The sequence below is a fragment of the Bufo gargarizans genome, chromosome 6, assembly GCF_014858855.1.
Source record: "Bufo gargarizans isolate SCDJY-AF-19 chromosome 6, ASM1485885v1, whole genome shotgun sequence".
Classification (NCBI taxonomy): Eukaryota; Metazoa; Chordata; class Amphibia; order Anura; family Bufonidae; genus Bufo; species Bufo gargarizans.
This window is the reverse complement of record NC_058085.1, coordinates 32,462,414-32,482,653: the sequence shown is the minus strand read 5'-3', so window position 1 is coordinate 32,482,653 and position 20,240 is coordinate 32,462,414. Positions and strand designations below refer to the sequence as shown.

General features: G+C 42.8%; 1 protein-coding gene across 1 annotated transcript; it reads right to left on the bottom strand.

The window, feature by feature from the left end:
* Nucleotides 1-7,782: 7,782 nt before the first annotated feature.
* Nucleotides 7,783-19,702, bottom strand: LOC122941682 (gastrula zinc finger protein XlCGF8.2DB-like). The gene is made up of 2 exons (XM_044299105.1): nt 19,579-19,702; nt 7,783-9,267 (listed from the first exon to the last, which is right to left on the bottom strand). The coding sequence occupies exons 1-2, from the start codon at nt 19,694-19,696 to the stop codon at nt 8,345-8,347; spliced, it is 1,041 nt and encodes a 346-aa protein (XP_044155040.1). The 5' UTR covers nt 19,697-19,702; the 3' UTR covers nt 7,783-8,344.
* Between the last annotated feature and the right edge of the window lie 538 nt (nt 19,703-20,240).

Sequence of the window (20,240 nt, the reverse complement as noted above, 5' to 3'; positions counted from 1 at the left end):
TGTATCCAGATCATCAGTGAAGCAGCTCTAGCGCTCCCTCTGCTGGCCGCACATCGCGCTGCTGGCTGTGGGAGGAGCTCTGAAGGCCCAGGAAACTGCCTACAGTACAGCCAGGAGCGCGATGTGAGTGTGGCAGCGCAACATCAGGGAAGAGGGTAAGTATGTTTTTTTTTTTTTTCCTAACACTGCAGACTGGGGGCAAAGGGGAAGGAGGGGGGGGGGGTTGATGGGCACAACTAGAGTAAGGGGGCACAAAAGTGGGCATCTCTACTGACGGGACACCTAATCTGCCATAACTACTGTGAGTGGGGCACATATAAAGGCATAACTATGAGGGGGCACATATATCAACTGCTGTGAGGGGGGGGCACATAATCTGGCATAACCACTGTGAGGGGCACATATGTGGGCATATCTAATGTGAGGGGCATATAATCTGGCATAACCACTGTAGGGGGGAGGCACATATCTGGCATAACTACTGTGAGGGGGCACATATAAAGGCATAACTATGGGAGGGCACATATAAAGGCATAACTACTGTGAGGGGGGGCACATAATCTGGCATAACCACTGTGAGGGGCACATATGTGGGCATATTTAATGTGAGGGGCACATAATCTGGCATAACCACTGTAGGGGGGCACATATCTGGTCATAACTACTGTGAGGGGGCACATAATCTGGCATAACTACTGTGAGGGGGCACATATATGGCCATAACTACTGTGAGGGGGAACATATCTGGCCATAACTACTGTGAGGGGGCACATATCTGGCCATATCCACTGTGAGGGTCACATATCTGGGCATAACTACTGTGAGCGGGCGCATATCTGGGCATAACCACTGTGAGCGGGCACATATCTGGGCATATCCACTGTGAGGGGCACATATCTGGGCATAACTACTGTGAGGGGGCACAAATCTGGCATAAATACCGTGAGGGGGCACATATTTGGCACAACTACTGTGAGGGGCACATATCTGGGCATAACTACTGTGACAGGAACAAAGGTGGGCACAACTGCTGTGAGGGGCCACAAGAAGGACATAACTTTCACTAGAATAAGAAATCTAAACTAACTATACAGACATGGAGAGCGGCACCCAGGGATCTCCCTGCACTTACTGTTATACTGTGGGCGCCGCTCCGCTCTCCCGATATAGCTTCCGGTATCTTCATATGTTAGGCTCCACCCAGTGGAGCCTGCCGGCGTCTCCTTCTCCCATGCTGTAGCGCTGGCCAATCGCAGCGCTCAGCTCATAGCCTGAGAGACTTTTTTCTCTCTGAGGCTATGAGCTGAGCGCTGCGATTAGCCAGCGCTACAGCATGGAAGAATGAGACGCTGGCAGGTTCCCCTGGGTGGAGCCTAACATATGAAGATACCGGAGGCTATACCGGGAGAACGGAGCGGCGCCCAGGTATAACAGTAAGTGCAGGGAGATCCCTGGGCGCCAATGTGGACATTAGTACTGTGTGGTAGCACTTGGGGCAGTGATGGCAAACCTTTTACAGGCCAAATGCCCAAACTGCAACCCAAAACCCACTTATTTATCGCAAAGTGCCAATACGGCAATGTAACCTGAATACTACAGTCCAATATAGTCTATCTTCCATGTACTTTATCATTTAGCTATAATAGCCTGCCTACATTCAGTGCGCTGCCTGTGCTGTTCATAGTGCGCCCTGCACTGATGAATGGCAGGAAAACTCTAAAGCATATTGGTACACCATAGATTTTTCCAGGGTACGGGTGCCCACAGAGAGGGACTCTGAGTGCCGTCTCTGGCACCCGTGCGATAGGTTCGCCATCACTGACTTAGGGGAAATGTCCTAAATTACCCTGCTATACATTGGCATAGCTCAGTCTACCAGGCCAGCACAGTGCCCCCTGCTGGTATTTTCATAGAGGCAGTCACCATCCCTTCCTTATGTGATTATTCTTTTTTTCTCTATCACCACAGGGACCTTGTTCTGGATCCAGCGGACATCACACAGACGCCAGCGACACCCTGGATGAGGTAGGACCAGATTTTATTAGGACTGGGTGAGTGTAGCCATGCATTGGGCTTAGGGCTCTTTAACACAAGCGGATCCCGTGTGGCTAATCTGCTGTGTGAAAGAGAGCCAAGGCCCGCTCCGGACAGCAGAGACACGGAGCAGTAACATGATTGATAATGTTCCGTGCCTCTCTATGATCGTTTTGCTACAAAATCACGGTGATTCTGTAGTAAAAAGGTCACAGAGAGGCACGGATCATTATCAAATATGTTACTGCTCCGTGTCTCTGCTGTCCGGAATGGGGCTTGGCCCTCATTCACGCAGCGGACTAACCGCACTGGAAAGAGCCCTTAGTAAGAAAATCTGCCACTTCTTTGTATAAATGTTTGCACTGGGGCCCATAACACTCTAGTTACGCCACTGGCTTTGTGTCATTGTCCATCTGCACTGTGAAGCACCGTCCAATGAGTTCTGAAGCATTTGGCTGAATATGAGCAGATAATATTGCCCGAAACACTTCAGAATTCATCCTGCTGCTTTTGTCAGCAGTCACATCAATAAATACAAGAGAACCAGTTCCATTGGCAGCCATACATGCCCGCGCCATGACACTACCACCACCAGTGCTTCACTGATGAGGTGGTATGCTTAGGATCATGAGCAGTTCCTTTCCTTCTCCATACTCTTCTCTTCCCATCACTCTGGTACAAGTTGGTCTTGGTCTCATCTGTCCATAGGATGTTGTTCCAGAACTGTGAAGGCTTTTTTAGATGTCGTTTGGCAAACTCTAATCTGGCCTTTGTATTTTTGAGGCTCACCAATGGTTTCCATCTTGTGGTGAACCGTCTGTATTCACTCTGGTGAAGTATTCTCTTGATTTTTGACTTTGACACACATACACCTACCTCCTGGAGAGTGTTCTTGTTCTGGCCAACTGTTGTGAAGGGTGTTTTCTTCACCAGGGAAAGAATTCTTCGGTCATCCACCACAGTTGTTTTCAGTGGTCTTCCGGGTCTTTTGGTGTTGCTGAGCTCACCGCTGCATTCCTTCTTTTTAAGAATGTTCCAAACAGTTGTTTTGGCCACGCCTAATGTTTTTGCTATCTCTCTGATGGGTTTGCTGTGTTTTTTTCAGCCTAATGATGGCTTGCTTCACTGATAGTGACAGCTCTTTGGATCTCATCTTGAGAGTTTACAGCAACAGATTCCAAATGCAAATAGCACACTTGAAATGAACTCTGGACCTTTTATCTGCTCATTGTAATTGGGATAATGAGGGAATAACACACACCTGGCGATGGAACAGCTGAGAAGCCAATTGTCCCATTACTTTTAGTCCCGTAAGAAGTTGGAGGCACATATGCAAACTGTTGTAATTCCTGCACCGTTCACCTGATTTGGATGTAAATACCCTCAAATTAAAGCCGACAGTCTGCAGGTAAAGCACATCTTGTTTGTTTCATTTCAAATCCATTGTGGTGGTGTATAGAGCCAAAAATGTTAGAATTGTGTCGATGTCCCAATATTTATGGACCTGACTGTATTTTTTGAAGGCAGTCTGTTATATTGTGTAACTTATTCAGGCTGCCTTAGGAAGGCTGGTTTTATCAGCTATTTGTCAGACTGCTTGTGCTAGTGTGCAGTATTTAAGGCTATAGTACTCGGTTTACTATAAATGTGAATCAGCCCGATCCTAGTTACATAGTTAATATGGTTGAAAAAAGACATAAAAGTCCATCAAGTTCAACCAAGGGAAAGGAGGGCGATTCTACTTAGCATATGCTATATTTCCAACGTTAACTTCGTTACTTACGCAGCTGATTTCAATTGCAGCAACATATCGAACTCGTTAATTTAAGTGACAAATAAGTGAATGCAATGCATTACAATAACTTCAAGTAATCGTATTGCGATTTCAACTTAGACCTGGTTTACTATGGTTGGCTTGGTAGAATTAGCGAAGATGAGTATCTGACAAATGTATTCGTCATATCCTCAAACGAAGATAACAAATATTCTCCATCTTCGTTTAGCTCACCTATTCGTCTCAACTTCGCTAATTTAACAAATAGGAAAGTTGACTATAGAGACAGCTGTGCTTAATTCGCTACGCGATTATATTACTTTGCTTTTTTTTTAGAAATAGAATCATTATAATACTTGATAATTATTATAATTATTCTATTTATTAAAAAAAAGCTAAGTAATATAAACGCATAGAGAATTAAACACAGCTGTCTCTATAATCAACTTCGCTAATTCTAGATATCAAACCAATAGGAAAGTTGCCTTCAGTTAAAATCGCAATACGTGATTATTTGAATTGCATATTAATCGCGATAACTAGAATAATGACGAATATTCGATTTTGACGAATATTCTGGCGAATATTCGCGAACTTCATCGAATATGGCACCTCCAGCTCATCACTAGTTACCATCTGTACATTAGTGGACCATATTTTAAAAATATATATATTTCAAAACTTAGTTAAAAAATTCATTTGATCACTTCAGATTAGTATATCTGACCTGACATATTGGTGTGCGTCACAGTTACCGACCATTTATTGTAGTGGACTCTGTATAATCATCTGAATAATCTTTATTTTATTTTTTTATATTTTAAAGTTTATTTAAAATAGTCAGTTCTTCACACACTGGTGTACCAACGTGACATAGGACTCTGCCCAACTGACAGTCAAAAGTTAATCTAAAAATTCATGTAAATCACAAACTGGTGTGGCCAACCTTATGTATTGTTCTGGATCACAGTTACTGTATATTGTACTGGGCTCAGTCCAACAATACGGGGTGATTTATAGACTGTGTGACTTTTCCTCATTAGGAATCATGTTAAAAATAAACTGACAGGTAAAAGATGAGTGGAAATGGATACAATTTTGTAAAATGAAAGACCTCTGCCACGACATTTGTCAGTAAGAATGTGGGTGGCCGTGGCGCAAGTAACAGCACTGTTGGTACCAGTCATCTGGCCAGTAGTAGTAAGTGGCATATTATTGGGATGAAATTGTGGACTGTATGACTCAGCCACAGCAAGATGATATTGAGCCAGTATTTATCACATTCCACCACCTAACAGTTAAATTAAAGACCATTAGAATAATTTATTTTCTGGCATCTGGCTCCTCCTAGTGGGAGACTTCTTTTCTCCTAAGAGATAACAGCACGGATGTTGAGGAAAATATTCCAGACGGGCTCCTGTTGAGTTGAATGAGAACAGTCAGCATTTGGACAGCCTTGGTGAGGATGTTCAGGTGGAGGAGTAAGATGATGAGCAAAATGTATAGCTGTGTTGGTAATGGTATTTATGGCACTTTTAGCCATGGTAGCGATGGTAGGGGCACTCGGAGCAAATATAGAGGTGGGATTTATGAAAAGGATCCTCCCACCATGTTTGACAGTGGGGATGGTGTTCTTTGGGTTGAAAGCTTCTCCTTTTTTACACCAAATGAAGGAAACATCATTGTGACCAAACAATGACATTTTTGTTTCATCTGACCATAACACAGAAGACCAGAAGTCTTCTTTGTCCAGATGAGCTTTTGCAAAGGCCAAGAGAGCTTTTGTGTGCCCTGGTCTGCATCCGTGGAACCCAGCAGTGTGTAGTGTCCATTGGATTGTCTGCCTTGAGACATTGCCACCAGCAGAGCCCAGATTCACCAGGATGGCCTTGGTGGTAATCCTTTGATTCTTTTTCACCTCTCTAACTATCCTCCTGGCCAGCACAAGTGTCACTTTTGGCTTCCGACCACATCCTCTGAGATTTTCCACAGTGCGGAACATCTTGTATTTTTTGCTCAAATGTAAATAAAAGCTGAGAATTTTTTTCCCCCCACAATAATGCCTCTTGTACATCGTCTTATTATCTTTTGGGAGACACCTATGTCATTTCCCATCAAAAAATGACTTGCTGGTTGAATAAAAGTAACTTTAAGTCAAAATTTGCCAGGGGTATGAATAATTATGGGCAGCACTGTATGACAGTCTGAGTAAAGTGACAGGTTAAGGATGATGATGATTTTGTACTGGACAGGAACCATATCATGGCAACAAGGAGGTGATGATGTCAGGAGGAAGGTGGCGGTGATAAACAGCAGAGTCGACATACAGCCGAAACATAAAAAAATACAAATAAATTACCAGGGGCAGATCGGTTTTGGTTGTGGTCAGCTTGGGAGCAGGTGATGCCACTGCTGTTATTGGGGTAAGGTTTAAAAAAAGAAAAAACTGTGATACCGAGGGCAAACTTGTGTGGTGGCAGCTTTGTACAGATATCTGCAGTGTGGGATTTTTCATAACATTGCAACATGACAACACCATTGTAGTATGCAAGAGAATAAGACATGGCATCAGTGGCTCATGTGGGAAAACTGAACTGGCCCGCAATGTCAGCAAGATCTTCCACCTCCTTATCATTCTAGTAGTCAGGGCACATTGTCATCATCATTAACATAATTAGTTAATGCTTTACCTGCTCCTAATCCTCTGCTCCGTCAGTCTACCATATTGGAATGTGTGGCTAGGAAGAAACAATACGCAACCAGTAATCTGCTTGTTTGCCAATTGAACTCCCATCTGGCCAAGTAGCTGGCAGTGCAGTCGCTGCCGGACCGAACAGTGTATTCCATTGCCTCTAAGCAATAAATGGTGTGCGCTCAACTTCAATGAAGAAAACCTAACCGCTATTATTTCTCAAAAAAAGCCAATGCTGCCTTGTACTCTCATGTGAAGGAGAATGTGGACTATGCCTTGGAATTGTAGCAAGGTGCACATCATCAACAGATGCAGCAGCAATCGTGACCATGAACAGAACATGACTTTCATGGCCCACTGGGTAAATATTTTGAATGGTAGTAGCGACAATATATGGCGACATGGGCCTGGACAAGAGACACCACACAACAAATTAGTTCCTATTGTGTATCAAGCAGCAAATTTCCTGCTGAATATATCCTCCCCAACTACCACTGGGTGACCTAATCAATGGCAGGAACATCGTGCCACATTTCAGGAATATAATACATGCATAGCACACGTCATACATTTGGTGGTGTAAGTTTGTGCGAGTGTTTCAACCATTCTTATATGGCTAAGAACACTCCCCTGGACTTGTAGCAACAGCTGTCTGCTCTCAGAAAGTTCCAATATGTCACTTCTGGTGAAACAGAGAAGAAATGTGAAGTAGAACAAGCAAGTGAAATAATACAAATATAGGTGCTGGAGGTTTCCTGATAAGAACTATTAGGTCTGACAGTATCTGCTGTCCATATGTTTTTTTTCATAGGAGCATAGTCGTACCTTTTTGTCCACTCTCTAGTTTGCTGTCAGAGAGGGTATTCAGTGTGGCAGGTGGTGTCATCACAGTGAAGCAGACAAAATTGTCCTCCACAAGTTTGAAAACATTACATTTTTGGAAAACATCTGCATGGATTCATTAGGATTTTTACCTCCGGCTGATACCAATGAATAGATCTGCCATTTCTTAAAGTAGGGACTGGCTATTTACCACAAGCTCAATGATGCCACTGTCTTACTGTTTATCATATTGTATCCCGTGCTGTTGTTGCCACACAATACTGTCCTGCTATTGCCGCTACTACTACCCCTACATAGCTGCATATTTACTGCTTTGTCTATCATGTTCCATAGAGTGATGCTGTTGCCACTACTACTACCACTACACATGTCCCACCTTATCTATTATGTTCCATAGTGTGTTGCTGCTGTTTCTACTACTACTAGCCTTACACAGCTGCACATCTCCTGTCTTGTCCATTATCCCTCCTCTACCAAACTTTACCTTTAACATCTAGAGGAGACACAACACAATCACAAATCTAACATTTATTAACAATTGGAAACAAAACAAACTTAATCGGCAGGGACAGTGTTATAAAAATTAAAAACAAAACAATTAAACCTACCGCCTTAAACCAACCCATTATAGTGCAACCGATCCTATCCTCCCTGCCTTGACAATGTTTTTGCTGCAAAGATGATGGGCCATACTCTGCATGAGACCACTGAAGCCAATCACTGGCCTCAGCAGTTTACAGCACTAGCCCACTCAAATCAGGGACTGTATGCAGCAGTCACGTGTGATAAATGGGCACATTGCCTCTGCAGTAAGAACAACAAAGGCCATCGAGGTGAAGAGGAGCAGTGGTGTCAGAATGGAGGGGGTTCAGGATGGTAAGCCACAATTTTTTTTCATTATTATAATACTGTCCCTGCCAATTAAAAACAACTTCTTAGGCAACCCCTTTACTGTAGAACCTTCTATGAATATGGTTAAGATATTGTTGGTAAGATATTTCCTACATTCGTCCTGTGTGAATTTTATGATGTTCAATAAGATTTGATTTTCGAGTAAAACATCTCCCACATTCTCTGCATGAAAATGGCTTCTCTCCTGTGTGAATTCTTTGATGTTCAACAAGAGTTGCTTTGAGGGAAAAGCATTTGCCACACTCTAAACACGAGAATGGCTTCTCTCCTGTGTGAATTTTCTGATGTGTAACCAAATTTGATTTCACGCTGTAGTGTTTCCCACATTCTGAACATGAAAATGGCTTTTCTCCTGTGTGAATTCTCTGATGTCTAACAAGATGTGATTTCTGGTTAAAACATTTCCCACATTCTGTACATGAAAACGGTTTCTCCCCTGTGTGACTCATCTGATGTTTAACAAGAGTTGATTGCTGACAACAGCGTTTCCCACATTGAGAACATGAGTATGGCTTCTTCCCTGTGTGAGTTCTTTGATGGTCAATAAGATTTGATTTCCAAGCAAAACATTTCCCACATTCTGAACATGAATATGGCTTCTCCCCTGTGTGAGTTCTTTGATGTTCAAGAAGAGTTGATTTCCAAGTAAAACTTTTCCCGCATTCTGAACATGAAAATGGCTTCTCTCCTGTGTGAATTCTCCGATGTATAATCAGATATGATTTATCTGCAAAACATTTCCCACATTCTGAACATGAAAATGGCTTTTCATCTATTTGAGCTCTTTGATCTTCAATACCTCCTCTGTGATGTTTATTTTGTCTAACAGTCTGTGGTACAAAGGAAGATCGATCATGTCCTATAGGATTATATGGTATATATTTGCTGTGAAGGGCTAAGGGTACATCTTGAATAATAGCATGCTCTTCATATGTGTCTTGTGTGGCACCATGACTATATGCTTTAAAATCTGAAGATATCACATGTCCATCCGATCTCGTGGTACAGTCATCTGACAAAAATGAAAATGCTTTTATTATTTTGAATAATCAAACATTAAATTGATATTTATATAATTTTTATATAAATATTTCCAAAAAGGCAATCAGTACAATTCAGTTATCAACAGACTAAGACACCCAAGACAAAACAGATCACAATCAGAGTACATCTCAGAACAAGGACCAGATTATGATGCTAGGCTACCATGATGCCACCTGGCATTTTTACTACTTCTGTTTTAAAGCCAGTGTCTTCCTAGGTAAGGGGTCAGCAACTTTCGGCACACCAGCTCTGGTGAAACTATGATTCCCAGCATGCGCACTTGCTCATCTGTACTCAGAACGTGGGTAGTAGTACTTTTTCAACAGCTGGAAGTTGCTAAACCCTGTCCTAGGTTGCATTCCTTAATCTCAGGTCCTAGGTAGTATTCCTCAATCTAAGTTGGGTGTCTCCAAGAGCGATCCAGGCGGTCAAAAGTGTGTGGTTGCAAGGCAATCAGAGGCTCCCGCTTCCAACCATATGGAATTTCGACCATAGCCCTCTTCTTCAGCAATGTTAGGTTGCAACTAGGGTCTGAAGATGACATGGGGCACGATTAGAACACTGGCTGGTAATAGAAGCCATTATGTCTTTCTATGCATTTATATTGCACTAGCTTTTGTTCTCGTTTATTAACGTCATCTCATCTTTGACTCTTCATCCATTTATCTCTTGGTTGTCTCTTATAGTACTTCTCTGGTGTTAGACCAAGCCTTTCTCTGACTTTTCTTTAACTCTTGACTTCCTGTTGACTACCTCTGTCTTACCCTATCTTCGTGTAAACGTTGTGCTATTGCCACCAATCTGTATTTTTCACCCTATAAGACACACCTAGGTTTCTGAGGAGGAAAATAAGAAAAGAAAACATTTGGAACCAAAAGGTGTGTTTTTGGTGGGTTTTAAACTAATGGTGGTCTGTGGATGGCACTGTTATGGGGGCATCTCTGTGGGTGGCACTTATGGAGGGGGGATCCGTGAATGACACATATATAGCATTTTACCCCCTGTGTAGTGACCCCCAATACAGGGGGTGCAGGCCGGAAACCGGTGTTGAAATCGCAGTCACTGTACTCTATTACACCGGGCCCCGCACACAGCAGTATTCATATGTAAAGTGTAGGCAATCCATATGTAAAGTGTAGAAATCCTCTGCGGTAGGGCAATCCACCTAGTACTCACTATGAAACTCCGGTACTAGCAGGCAGACTGGCCGGTCACTCACATGCTCCTCCCACTTTATTAATGAAGCAGGCGGATTGCCTACACTTTACATATGAATACTGCTGTGTGCAGGGCCTGGTGTAATAGAGTACATGTAATAGAGCACAGTGACTGCACCGGGCCCCACTGTGATTCTAGCAGTTGCCAGCCTCCAGATTCAACAAGCCCCCCTATGTCTGTCCCCAGTCTGGGTGAAGGATTCTCTTAAGTTTCCTCACTTGGTTCCCAATTCGAATTCCCCTCCTGTGGAAAGATCTGTGGGACCCATGCAGCGTGGCCACTGATGCCTGAGGAGAGGTCCCGTATAGGATAACTCCTATATTGTGGACAAGTTGGGCATCTTTGCACTTGAAGAGTCAGGAAACTTGTAGGCTTAGGCGAGAATGGATTACCCTGGGTCTAACCCCATCCTCCTCTGGTGACAAGTTGATATATCCTGTTATTCTTGCCTTTTCATCTCTTTAAAAATGTTGTCAAGCTTACAGGTGAAACAAAAAAAAAAAAAATATAGAATATCGTGCAAAGTTCATTTATTTCAGTAATGCAACTTAAAAGGTGAAACTAATATATGAGACTCATTACAGGCAAAGTGACATATTTCAAGCCTTTATTTGTTATAATTTGGATAATTATGGCTTACAGCTTATAATAACACCAAAGTCACAAATTTGAGGCACCCTTTGCTCAGGGGAGATGGATTAATTAGCTGACTAGAGTGTGACACTTTGAGCCTAGAATATTGAACCTTTTCACAAAATTCTAATTTTAAGCTGCATTAATGCAATTCCTTTTAAGTTGCATTACTTAAATAAATGGACTTTTGCAAGATATTCTAATTTTTCGAGTTTCTACTGTATGTGAGTTCTGGTGCTGCAGAAAAACTATTGACCTAATTCTGTGGAGAAGATTGCCCAATCCTTTGTCTCTACCTGATCTGCTTAAACTTTTTCCTGCCAGAAAAAGTTCTCCGCTGTGAAGAATTACTTGATCAGTGATCATGAGCTGCTGTCCTTAAAGCTCACTTTGGAGAAATTATTTTCTCTCCTAGATAGATCCAATTGTTCAATGACAATATCCACCAAACACAAAAATCTTGACTACTTCTAATCTGCCTGCAGATTGAATCCTTATCGAGCACATGGGGTGCTCTTTGTCACCCTGCAGCGAAGAACCATATGCTCTTTCCAGGTCCTTCGACCTCTCTAATTTGTCTCATTATGGTTCATATGGTCTCAGATGGTTCATATCATTGATCTAAAATCTATACTGGGAGCCATTAGTATCTCTACTGAAGTACCATCAAGGGGGTACTCCATAATACCATTGCATCCATGCCAGAAAGTTATTTTTTGAGCTCACTGTATATTAACTGATATTTGTTTCATAGCTAATCCTTAGTTTAGCCGAATTCTGTCTAATGTGTATACACACACATTAACATAAGAAGACAGGGTGCAGAATTAATTAAAAACCCTGGGAAAATGTACAAACTTAAAGTTTTTGAAGGTCCTCATTCATCTAGGTCGTATTAAGTCAGATCAACTGGGCATTTTTTTTTCTTCTTGAAAATGTCTCACACTTGCTTTGTAATTAACAAAGCAAGTGTGAGACACGCCTAAGCATGGTTTCTCCAACTTAACATTAATAACTTCTTTCACACCTTTTGTGAACCAGTCCTCCTCTGTATCTCAGATGCAAACTAACCTGTCAAATGAGTGCCCTTTGTCCTGAGTTTTAAACAAAAAAAAGTTAGCATAAGGTCTGTTCTTCGTACGATCTTAATTGTGAAGGAACAGCTATCTTTGGGCTTCCCTAAAGTCTCTTTCAGCCATATTATTCAGTTTCAGCTGCACAGCTAGATGCTTTTCACTCACACGCAGTGGGTTTCTCCTTTCTCTTGAATGTGCCAGTAATATATGCAATGGCCTCGCTTCCATCTCTCTTAGGGAGCTCAAATAAGGAGGGATAAATCACTCTTACAAAAAAAAAGCTGTTTTATAAAAGGTTCAGGATCTCAGCTAGCTCTGACACGCCCCAATTTCCTGTTAGCTGTCTTCTGAGTCTCAGGGACGGATCTTGCCTTACAACAGGCAGCGGACTAAAAGTTAGGTGGAAGGGAGACCCCTATTGGCGATGACTTTTCAGCTCTTGTTGAGGTGGATGCAGGCTTGTTTTTTAAATGAAGTGATTTAGAAATTTAATATTTACATCATTCTCTATTGAACGAAACCAAATTGTGTGAAAGTTCCCCAATATACAAGTCTTGGAGCTCCTCACTGCACTGGATTGCCTACACAAGATTTCTTTTTTTTTTTGTGGTCTAGGATCTTTTGGATGAACCATGTTGCCAGGAGTTTAGCAGACAGGGGTGAAATGTTTATTAAAAATTCTTCAGAGTTTTTCAGATACCCCAGCTTTAGATGGAAGAACCAAATGTCACGGTCCCTCCCATGACAGAGGTTAGAAGATCTGAGAGACTGGCTGCATGTTAGGTCATCTTACAGCCTGTTTTCTCTTCTTGCAGTGTTGTTGTTGGCCATGACCATACCTCTCGTTTCAGGTGTAGCTTGTGGTCATTACTGCTCCTCTATTTAGTCTGGACTCACACTTCATAATATGCGGTTGATATTCTCTGCCTGGAGTTGGAATAGCTGGTGTGTGGTCCTCTTCGGAGTTCCTGCTCACCCATTTTCTATTAAAGATAAGTGTTCTTCTCTTTGTATTTTGTTGCTCCCATTTGCTTGTTGTTTACTAGCCCTCAGGGAGATGCTGGTTCGTTCATCTGGAAAGCAACCAGTAGTCTCAGACCCCGTCACTAATCCTAGGGCTTTTTAGGGTTACTAGGGCCTAGGTTTTCCTGGAGTATGAATATTCCCACCTTCAGGGTCTATTCATACTGACAGGAGTCAGGGCTAGGATTAGGGTTTCCTTAGGTGCTCACCTTTTCCCTTTCCCTAGCCTTGAGGCCTAGTTCCTGGTCATTTTCCTTCTGTTGTTCCTCCCCTTCCCCTACATTGTGACATTATCAAACGCAGAAAAACCGCCATTTTGTTTGTGTCAATGCAGCGATGGATACTATTTCTTCACTGGTCGGACAACTGCAGGGGCTGTCTTTGGCGGTTGCTGACCTCTGCGCGACCGTCTCACAGATCCAGAAACTACAGGCGGCTGGTTCCGGCAGAGGGAACCAGGTCTGTCCTGAACCTAAGGATGCTCTCCCGGAAGATTTACTGGGGGAATTGACAACTTTATTCGGTTCAGAGAGTCAAAGAGTGGGTATAATCATTTCATTATTTAAAGGTGATGCTCAAACTTCGGCTTTTTCGTTCCCGACCGGATCACAGTACCTCCGCTCGGTAGATGAATTTTTCAAAGCTCTAGATCTTCTCTACGATGACCCAGATCAGATATCCCTGGTCGAGACTAAGCTGTGTGGCTTACGGCAGGGAGAGCGTTCTGCAGAGACCTATTGCTCTGAATTTAGGAGATGGGCTACGGATATGGAGTGGAATGAACTAGCTCTCCGTAGTCAATTCTGTCAAGGGTTATGTGAGAGCCTGAAAGACGCGTTGGCGTTTCACGAATATCTTGAGTCATTGGAAGCGGCCATGTCTGTTGCTGTACGTATTGATAGATGCCTGAGGGAGAGATCTAAGGTTCCTTACTCTCAGGACGTACTATTATATAGGGTGGCAGCCTCCTCCAACATTTGGGTAGAGAAACACTTGAGTTCATGTCTGGTGATGAACCAATGCAGCTGGGGGGAGCTACTCCTGGACCTGGTGATAAGATCTTGTCCATATGCATGGGTTGACAACAAGTGCATTAGACAAAAATATTTCGGCGTTTGCAATTGATTCTGCTCCACTCACACAGAAATTTTGTCACAAATGGTGCAGGACATCCATTTAAAGGGAACCTGTCACCGGGATTTTGTGTATAGAGCTGAAGACATGGGTTGCTAGATGGCCGCTAGCACATCAGCAATACCCAGTCCCCATAGCTCTGTGTGCTTTTATCGTGAAAAAAAAAACAACGATTTGATAGATATGCAAATTAACCTGAGATGAGTCCTGTATGTGAGATGAATCAGGGACAGGACTCATCTAAGGTTAATTTGCATATGTATTAAATAGGTTTTTTTTACACAATAAAAGCACACAGAGCTATGGGGACTGGGTATTGCGGATGTGCTAGCGGCCATCTAGCAACCCATGTCCTCAGCTCTATACAAAAAATCCCGGTGACAGGTTCCCTTTAAAAGTGGGTGATTTTCATAAAGAATCTATTTCGTGTTTTGTGCCGGAGGGTTTGCCTGCTCCCTTGGTGCTAGGATTATCATGGTTAAGCAAACTTAATCCTACCATTGATTGGCAAGCGAGACAGATTCTTGATTGGAGTGATTATTGAATAGACAACTGTCTTAGCACGTCACTTTCTGTTGTAACCACTAAAGTTATACCTTCGTCTATTTCAGTTTTTTTCCACATCGGGAGTACGATTGCCCCGTTAACCTTGTTCCCGAAGCTAGGTTGCCCAAGTCTTGGTTGTATAATATTTCTGAACCCGAAAGAGCAGCCATGTGAGAACATATCACTGAGAGTTTGGCTAAAGGTCATATTAGACCATCCAAATCCCCAGTGGATGCAGGGTTCTTTGTTAAGAAAAGGGACGGAACTCTTAGGCCATGTTTGGACTTCCGTGAGCTTAATCGCATTACTGTCCGTGATCCTTATCTCCTTCCTTTGATCCCAGATTTGTTCAATCATATTGTCGGTGCCAAGGTGTTCTCTAAGTTATATTTGAGGGGGCCATATAATCTGGTAAGGATCAAGGAGGGGGACGAATGGAAGATGGCCTTTAATACCCCTGAAGGTCATTTTGAGAATATGGTCATGCCTTTTGGGTTAACCAATGCCCCTGCGGTTTTTGAACATTTCATCAACGGCATCTTTCATTATCTGGTGGGCAGGTTTGTGGTGGTGTGTATAGATGATATTCTAATTTATTCTCCTGACGCATGAGGATCACGTAAGACAAGTGTTACAGATCCTAAGAGAGAATAAGTTGTATGCCAAGTTGGAAAAGTGTGTATTTGCAGTTCAGGAAGTGCAATTCCTTGGTTACCTACTCTCATCTTCAGGTTTTCACATGGAACCAGAGAAGGTCCGTGCTGTGTTGGACTGGGATCGACTCGAAAATCTGAAAGTACTTATGTTACGTTTTTTGGGGTTCACCTACTACCGTAAATTCATTTTCAATACTCGACTGTGGTTAAACCTTTAACAGACATGACTAGGAAAGGTTCAGAGGTCTCAGTCTGGTCTGATGAGGCATTGCAGGCCTTTTCAGCGGTGAAATAGAGAGAAAGTAATAGAGAGAATGTCAAGGCGGATGATTTGTCGCATAGCTTTCTTAGGGGGGGGGGGGGGGGTGATTCAGAAGATCCTGGTCTGATATTGGCTGAACGGGTGGTAATATCCGCCTTTTATCCCGACCTTGAGGCAGAGGTATGGGAGGCCAAGGGAGATGCACTTTAGTCTTGTCCTCCAGGGAAACAGTTTGTTTCTTCTGAATTATGACACAAGGTGTTCGAGGAACATCACTGTACAGTTCTTACAGGACACCCTGGAAGCAGATTTATGGTCGATCTCATTTCTCGTAGATTCTGGTGGCCGGGGTTGCGTAAATGTGTTGAGGACTATGTGTCGGCTTGTGGTACTTGTGCATGTGCTAAGGTGACACAACTTCCGTTATCCATCCCGTCCCAAACTTGGACTCATTTATCCATGGACTTTATCACAGATTTGCCGAATTCCTCAGGAAAACAGCGATTCTGGTGGTTGTTGATCGCTTCAGTGAGATGTCGCACTTTATAGCATTATCAAGTCTACCTAATGCTAAAATTCTCGCACAATTGTTTGTTGATAACATTGTGAAGCTACATGGTATTCCCTCTGAAGTGGTGTCTGGAAAGTGTTCTGTACTCGCCTGTGGGTACAATTGTCCTTCTCCTCGGCCTTTCATTCTCAGTCAAACAGACAGACTGTAGAAGTATAAACGGATGGCTGACAAGAGACGTATAAGTGGTTCAGACCTGAGAGTGAGTGATTCTGTGTGGCTGTTCACAAGAAACATTAAGTTGAAGGTATCTTCTTGGAAGTTGGGTCCAAGGTTTATTGGTCCATATAAGATCTCTGCCATCACTTTTTCCTCTGGCAAAAAACATCTCTGGAGGGACGAATCCAGAATTAATTCCAGAAAAAAAAAAAACACGGGTGGACAGTACTCCTAAGTAAAAATGCTGCGGGTGCTCTTCTCCAAGGGAGGTGGTAAAAGGCCCCCCAATATTAACAACTTGCAGATGTCCAAAAAATAAAAAAATGAGACAGCACGTAGGATATTTACTACTATTTTCTGTTCTTCCAAAAATAAAAAAAATCGTCTAGGTAGGGAATGAAAAGAATATCCCTTTCCCTTATATGGGCTGCCATCTCTGCGATTTTCGTGAATACTCTTGGAGCCTTAGTGCCTGAAACGGAAAATGTTTTAACTGACTCCCTACACTGACAGTGACTCTTAGGAACCTCTGATGGTCTGCAAAAATTGGGACGTGATAATACGCATCCTTAAGGTCGAGTACTGCCATGAAGCAATGAGGCGAAAGAAGGTTTATAGTTGATCGGATAGTTTCCATTTTGAATTTCTTGACTTGGAGAAACGGATTTAACTTCTTTAGGTTTATAAGAGTTCTTAAAGACCCGTCTGTTTTTTCTACTAGAAATAGGGGGGGAATAAAACCCTTTGCCTTTCTCTTGCTCCATTACCGGGATTAAAACAGATTTTTCTATTAGATTTTTTACTTCTTTTTCCATGGCAGATTTTCCTAGCCTTGAAGTTTGAACTTTCGTAATAAAAAATCTTGCTGGAGGGACCAGACGGAATTCTAATTTTAAACTGCTGCGGATTGAATCTAGAATCCAAGAACTTGATGAAATTTGTGACCATTCTATGAATAAAAAAAATTTAGTCTGCCCATGGTTGAGCGAATGGCTTTCAGGAGTTTTCCACTAATCTCGCCATCTTCAGAGGAGGATTCTGAGGAATTATCAGATTGTTCATACAGAGAGGAGTGTATCTCTTCCTCCTCAGCGTCAGAAGATATATACTCCTGTACAGACTCCCGGTGCTTTGCTTTAGGGTCTTTGTCCCCCAGTCCCTTCCTAGATTATAGTGTAAAGCTGACTTCAGATCTAACCAGGGTCTGGAGACATTGATAAAAGGAAGGGGACTCTTCTGCTACTGTTCTATCTTTTTTTCCCAATCTGAAGACAACACGGATTTACATATGGCACATTCTTTGTTCTTCTTTTTAGAAAACACTTGGGCCTTGTCTGAAAATTGATTAACATAAATACATCAGTACAAGGAAGCAGAACAAAAGAGACCCAGGCACTCACCCCCTCAGAGGTACCGACACTGGAGGGACTGTTTCCTCAGTAAGTTTGTCCTCCTCCATGCTTCCCTTTGCTGGCCACCAGGATTGCTTGGAACGCCAGGCAAAATGAAACTGTGCGCTCTTCTCACAGGAGCACTTGAATGACGTCACTTTGCAACGCAGTGCGACGATCAAGTGACCGCTTTCCCCATGCCTACTCACTGCCGGAAGCGCTGACTCCCCCCCCCCCCTCCTCCTCCCCCTGTGGTTCGGGGTCCGTGTCTCCAGCTCATCAAGTGATGCCGCCAGGCACCTCTCGCTCCAGCACACTAACACACCCTCCGGAATTTAGCTGTGCCTCTGCTGTCCCTGTGCGCACCAGCTGATGCCGCCTTACTTACCCTGGGACCGCAGGTATGGACGGATCACCACCAGAGGGAAGGACTTGAAAGGAAAAAACTGCAGGCTTCCCCAGAGACAGAAAACCACACTGAATTGGGAGGAGAGTGTCCACCCTTTTATTCTCTGCAGGTTTCCTGTCTCTGGGGGTGGATTCTCTCTCTCGGGGTGCTGTCATGGGTGAAGAGGAAAAAACAACAACTTTCGGACGTGCCAGATGCTGTGACAAGACACATACACACAAGCTTTGGACTGAATCCCTGGCTACTCTGTTTCTGGTGTACTCTGTTCAACCAGGCAAAGAAAGGGAACTCCTTCAGGAGATAAGAAGGTGTAAAGTTAGGACCTAAAATCAAGTGAGCTGTCATAGTGGACAACACTAGGGCACTGATTAAATAGGGCCACTGCATTTTCACATATTTGAAACTGCACAGTTGGGAGGTATGGGCCCCTGACTATGGTACCAGTTGTTCCGCCCTTAACCAAATGGTTCTGCTAAAATTCAAAAGTGAAATCACAGAGAAATTCATTGGACATTTCCATCACACAGATTATATCCAACTTTTCATCTCATCCTGAGTCTAATAGCCCACGGCACAAGAACAGTATTTATGGCGTACACCAGACGCCATAAGTCCTATTTAGGATTCTGTAATTTTAACTATCTAAGGGTTCTACGACAGTGGACAAGTCAGCAACAGAAATGTTTGACCAACGAGATATCTCCCATATTATACATTGGGTTCAATCTTATCAACATGTATGAATCATTTCTTCCCCCCCAAGTCTGTATATTTTCTGTATACAAAGAATCTGCAGAATGAAGGGAAATAGGTTATCCTGTTTATTCATTCCCTTTTTGAAATAGTTTTAGCAGAACTATACTTCTAAATTAATCCCCTCTACAAATTCAGGATTAGATTGCTGGGATCTGGACACCTTTTTAGAACACAATTCAAAAGGTGATTCTCGTCTTTTTTGCTTGCCATGAGGTTTGTTATGTAATAATGCTGATCTACCATCTAGGTCTCTTCCTCCTAGATCCTGGTGACCACCATTCCTGACACTCATAGCTCTAAGGTTACAGACTCCTCCTCTTATTTGAGTGCATGTCTCCAAGTTTTTTTTTATAAAACGCCGGTCTTAATGAATGACCCCTATTGTCTCCAGTGAATGAGTAGAACCTGTGAGTCTTCTCTGCTTTATTAGTTGGTTACTACTCACCTGGGTGGCTACCTGTAGGAATGTCCTCTATACTCTGCTCATCACCACTCACATCTGTCTCTGTAACATATATAATCTTCAGATCTTCACCCGGATGCACAAGCTGTGAAAGAAACATTGTAAAAGTCATCAGACTGTTGGAGAAGTCGTGTGGAAGTTTTTATATGGCCAGAAAAGATCAACAATTAACATGATGACCAAACATGACTGGACAGCAGGAGTTATCGGACCCAAATATCTGCAGGTCTCCTGTATAAATCCAACCTGTTGGTTCCTTATTCTGACCAGCATTATCCAAAACCAGATAATAGTGAGAAGATCCAGACAGCATGTAATGTCTATGGTCGGCTGTAATCCTGCCATCGCCACCTTTCTCATTATACAAGGATAAAACATATAATACTGGTGGATAAAACAAGATCTTCACAGCCTCCTACAGATCATAGGGAACATTTCGTGAGGACTCATCTCCATCTACCTGATCATCCTGTGGGACATTGCGATGTTCTTCTGACCCATCCTGTGGAAGAAGAGGACTGGGAAATCTCTCCGGTGTTCTTCTCTCTTCTTTAACTGTAGGAAACACATCAAGTGGCTGAATTCATTCCTTACATACAGATAATGAGAGGACGTGTGGATTTAGTCATGTCTATTACCTGGTG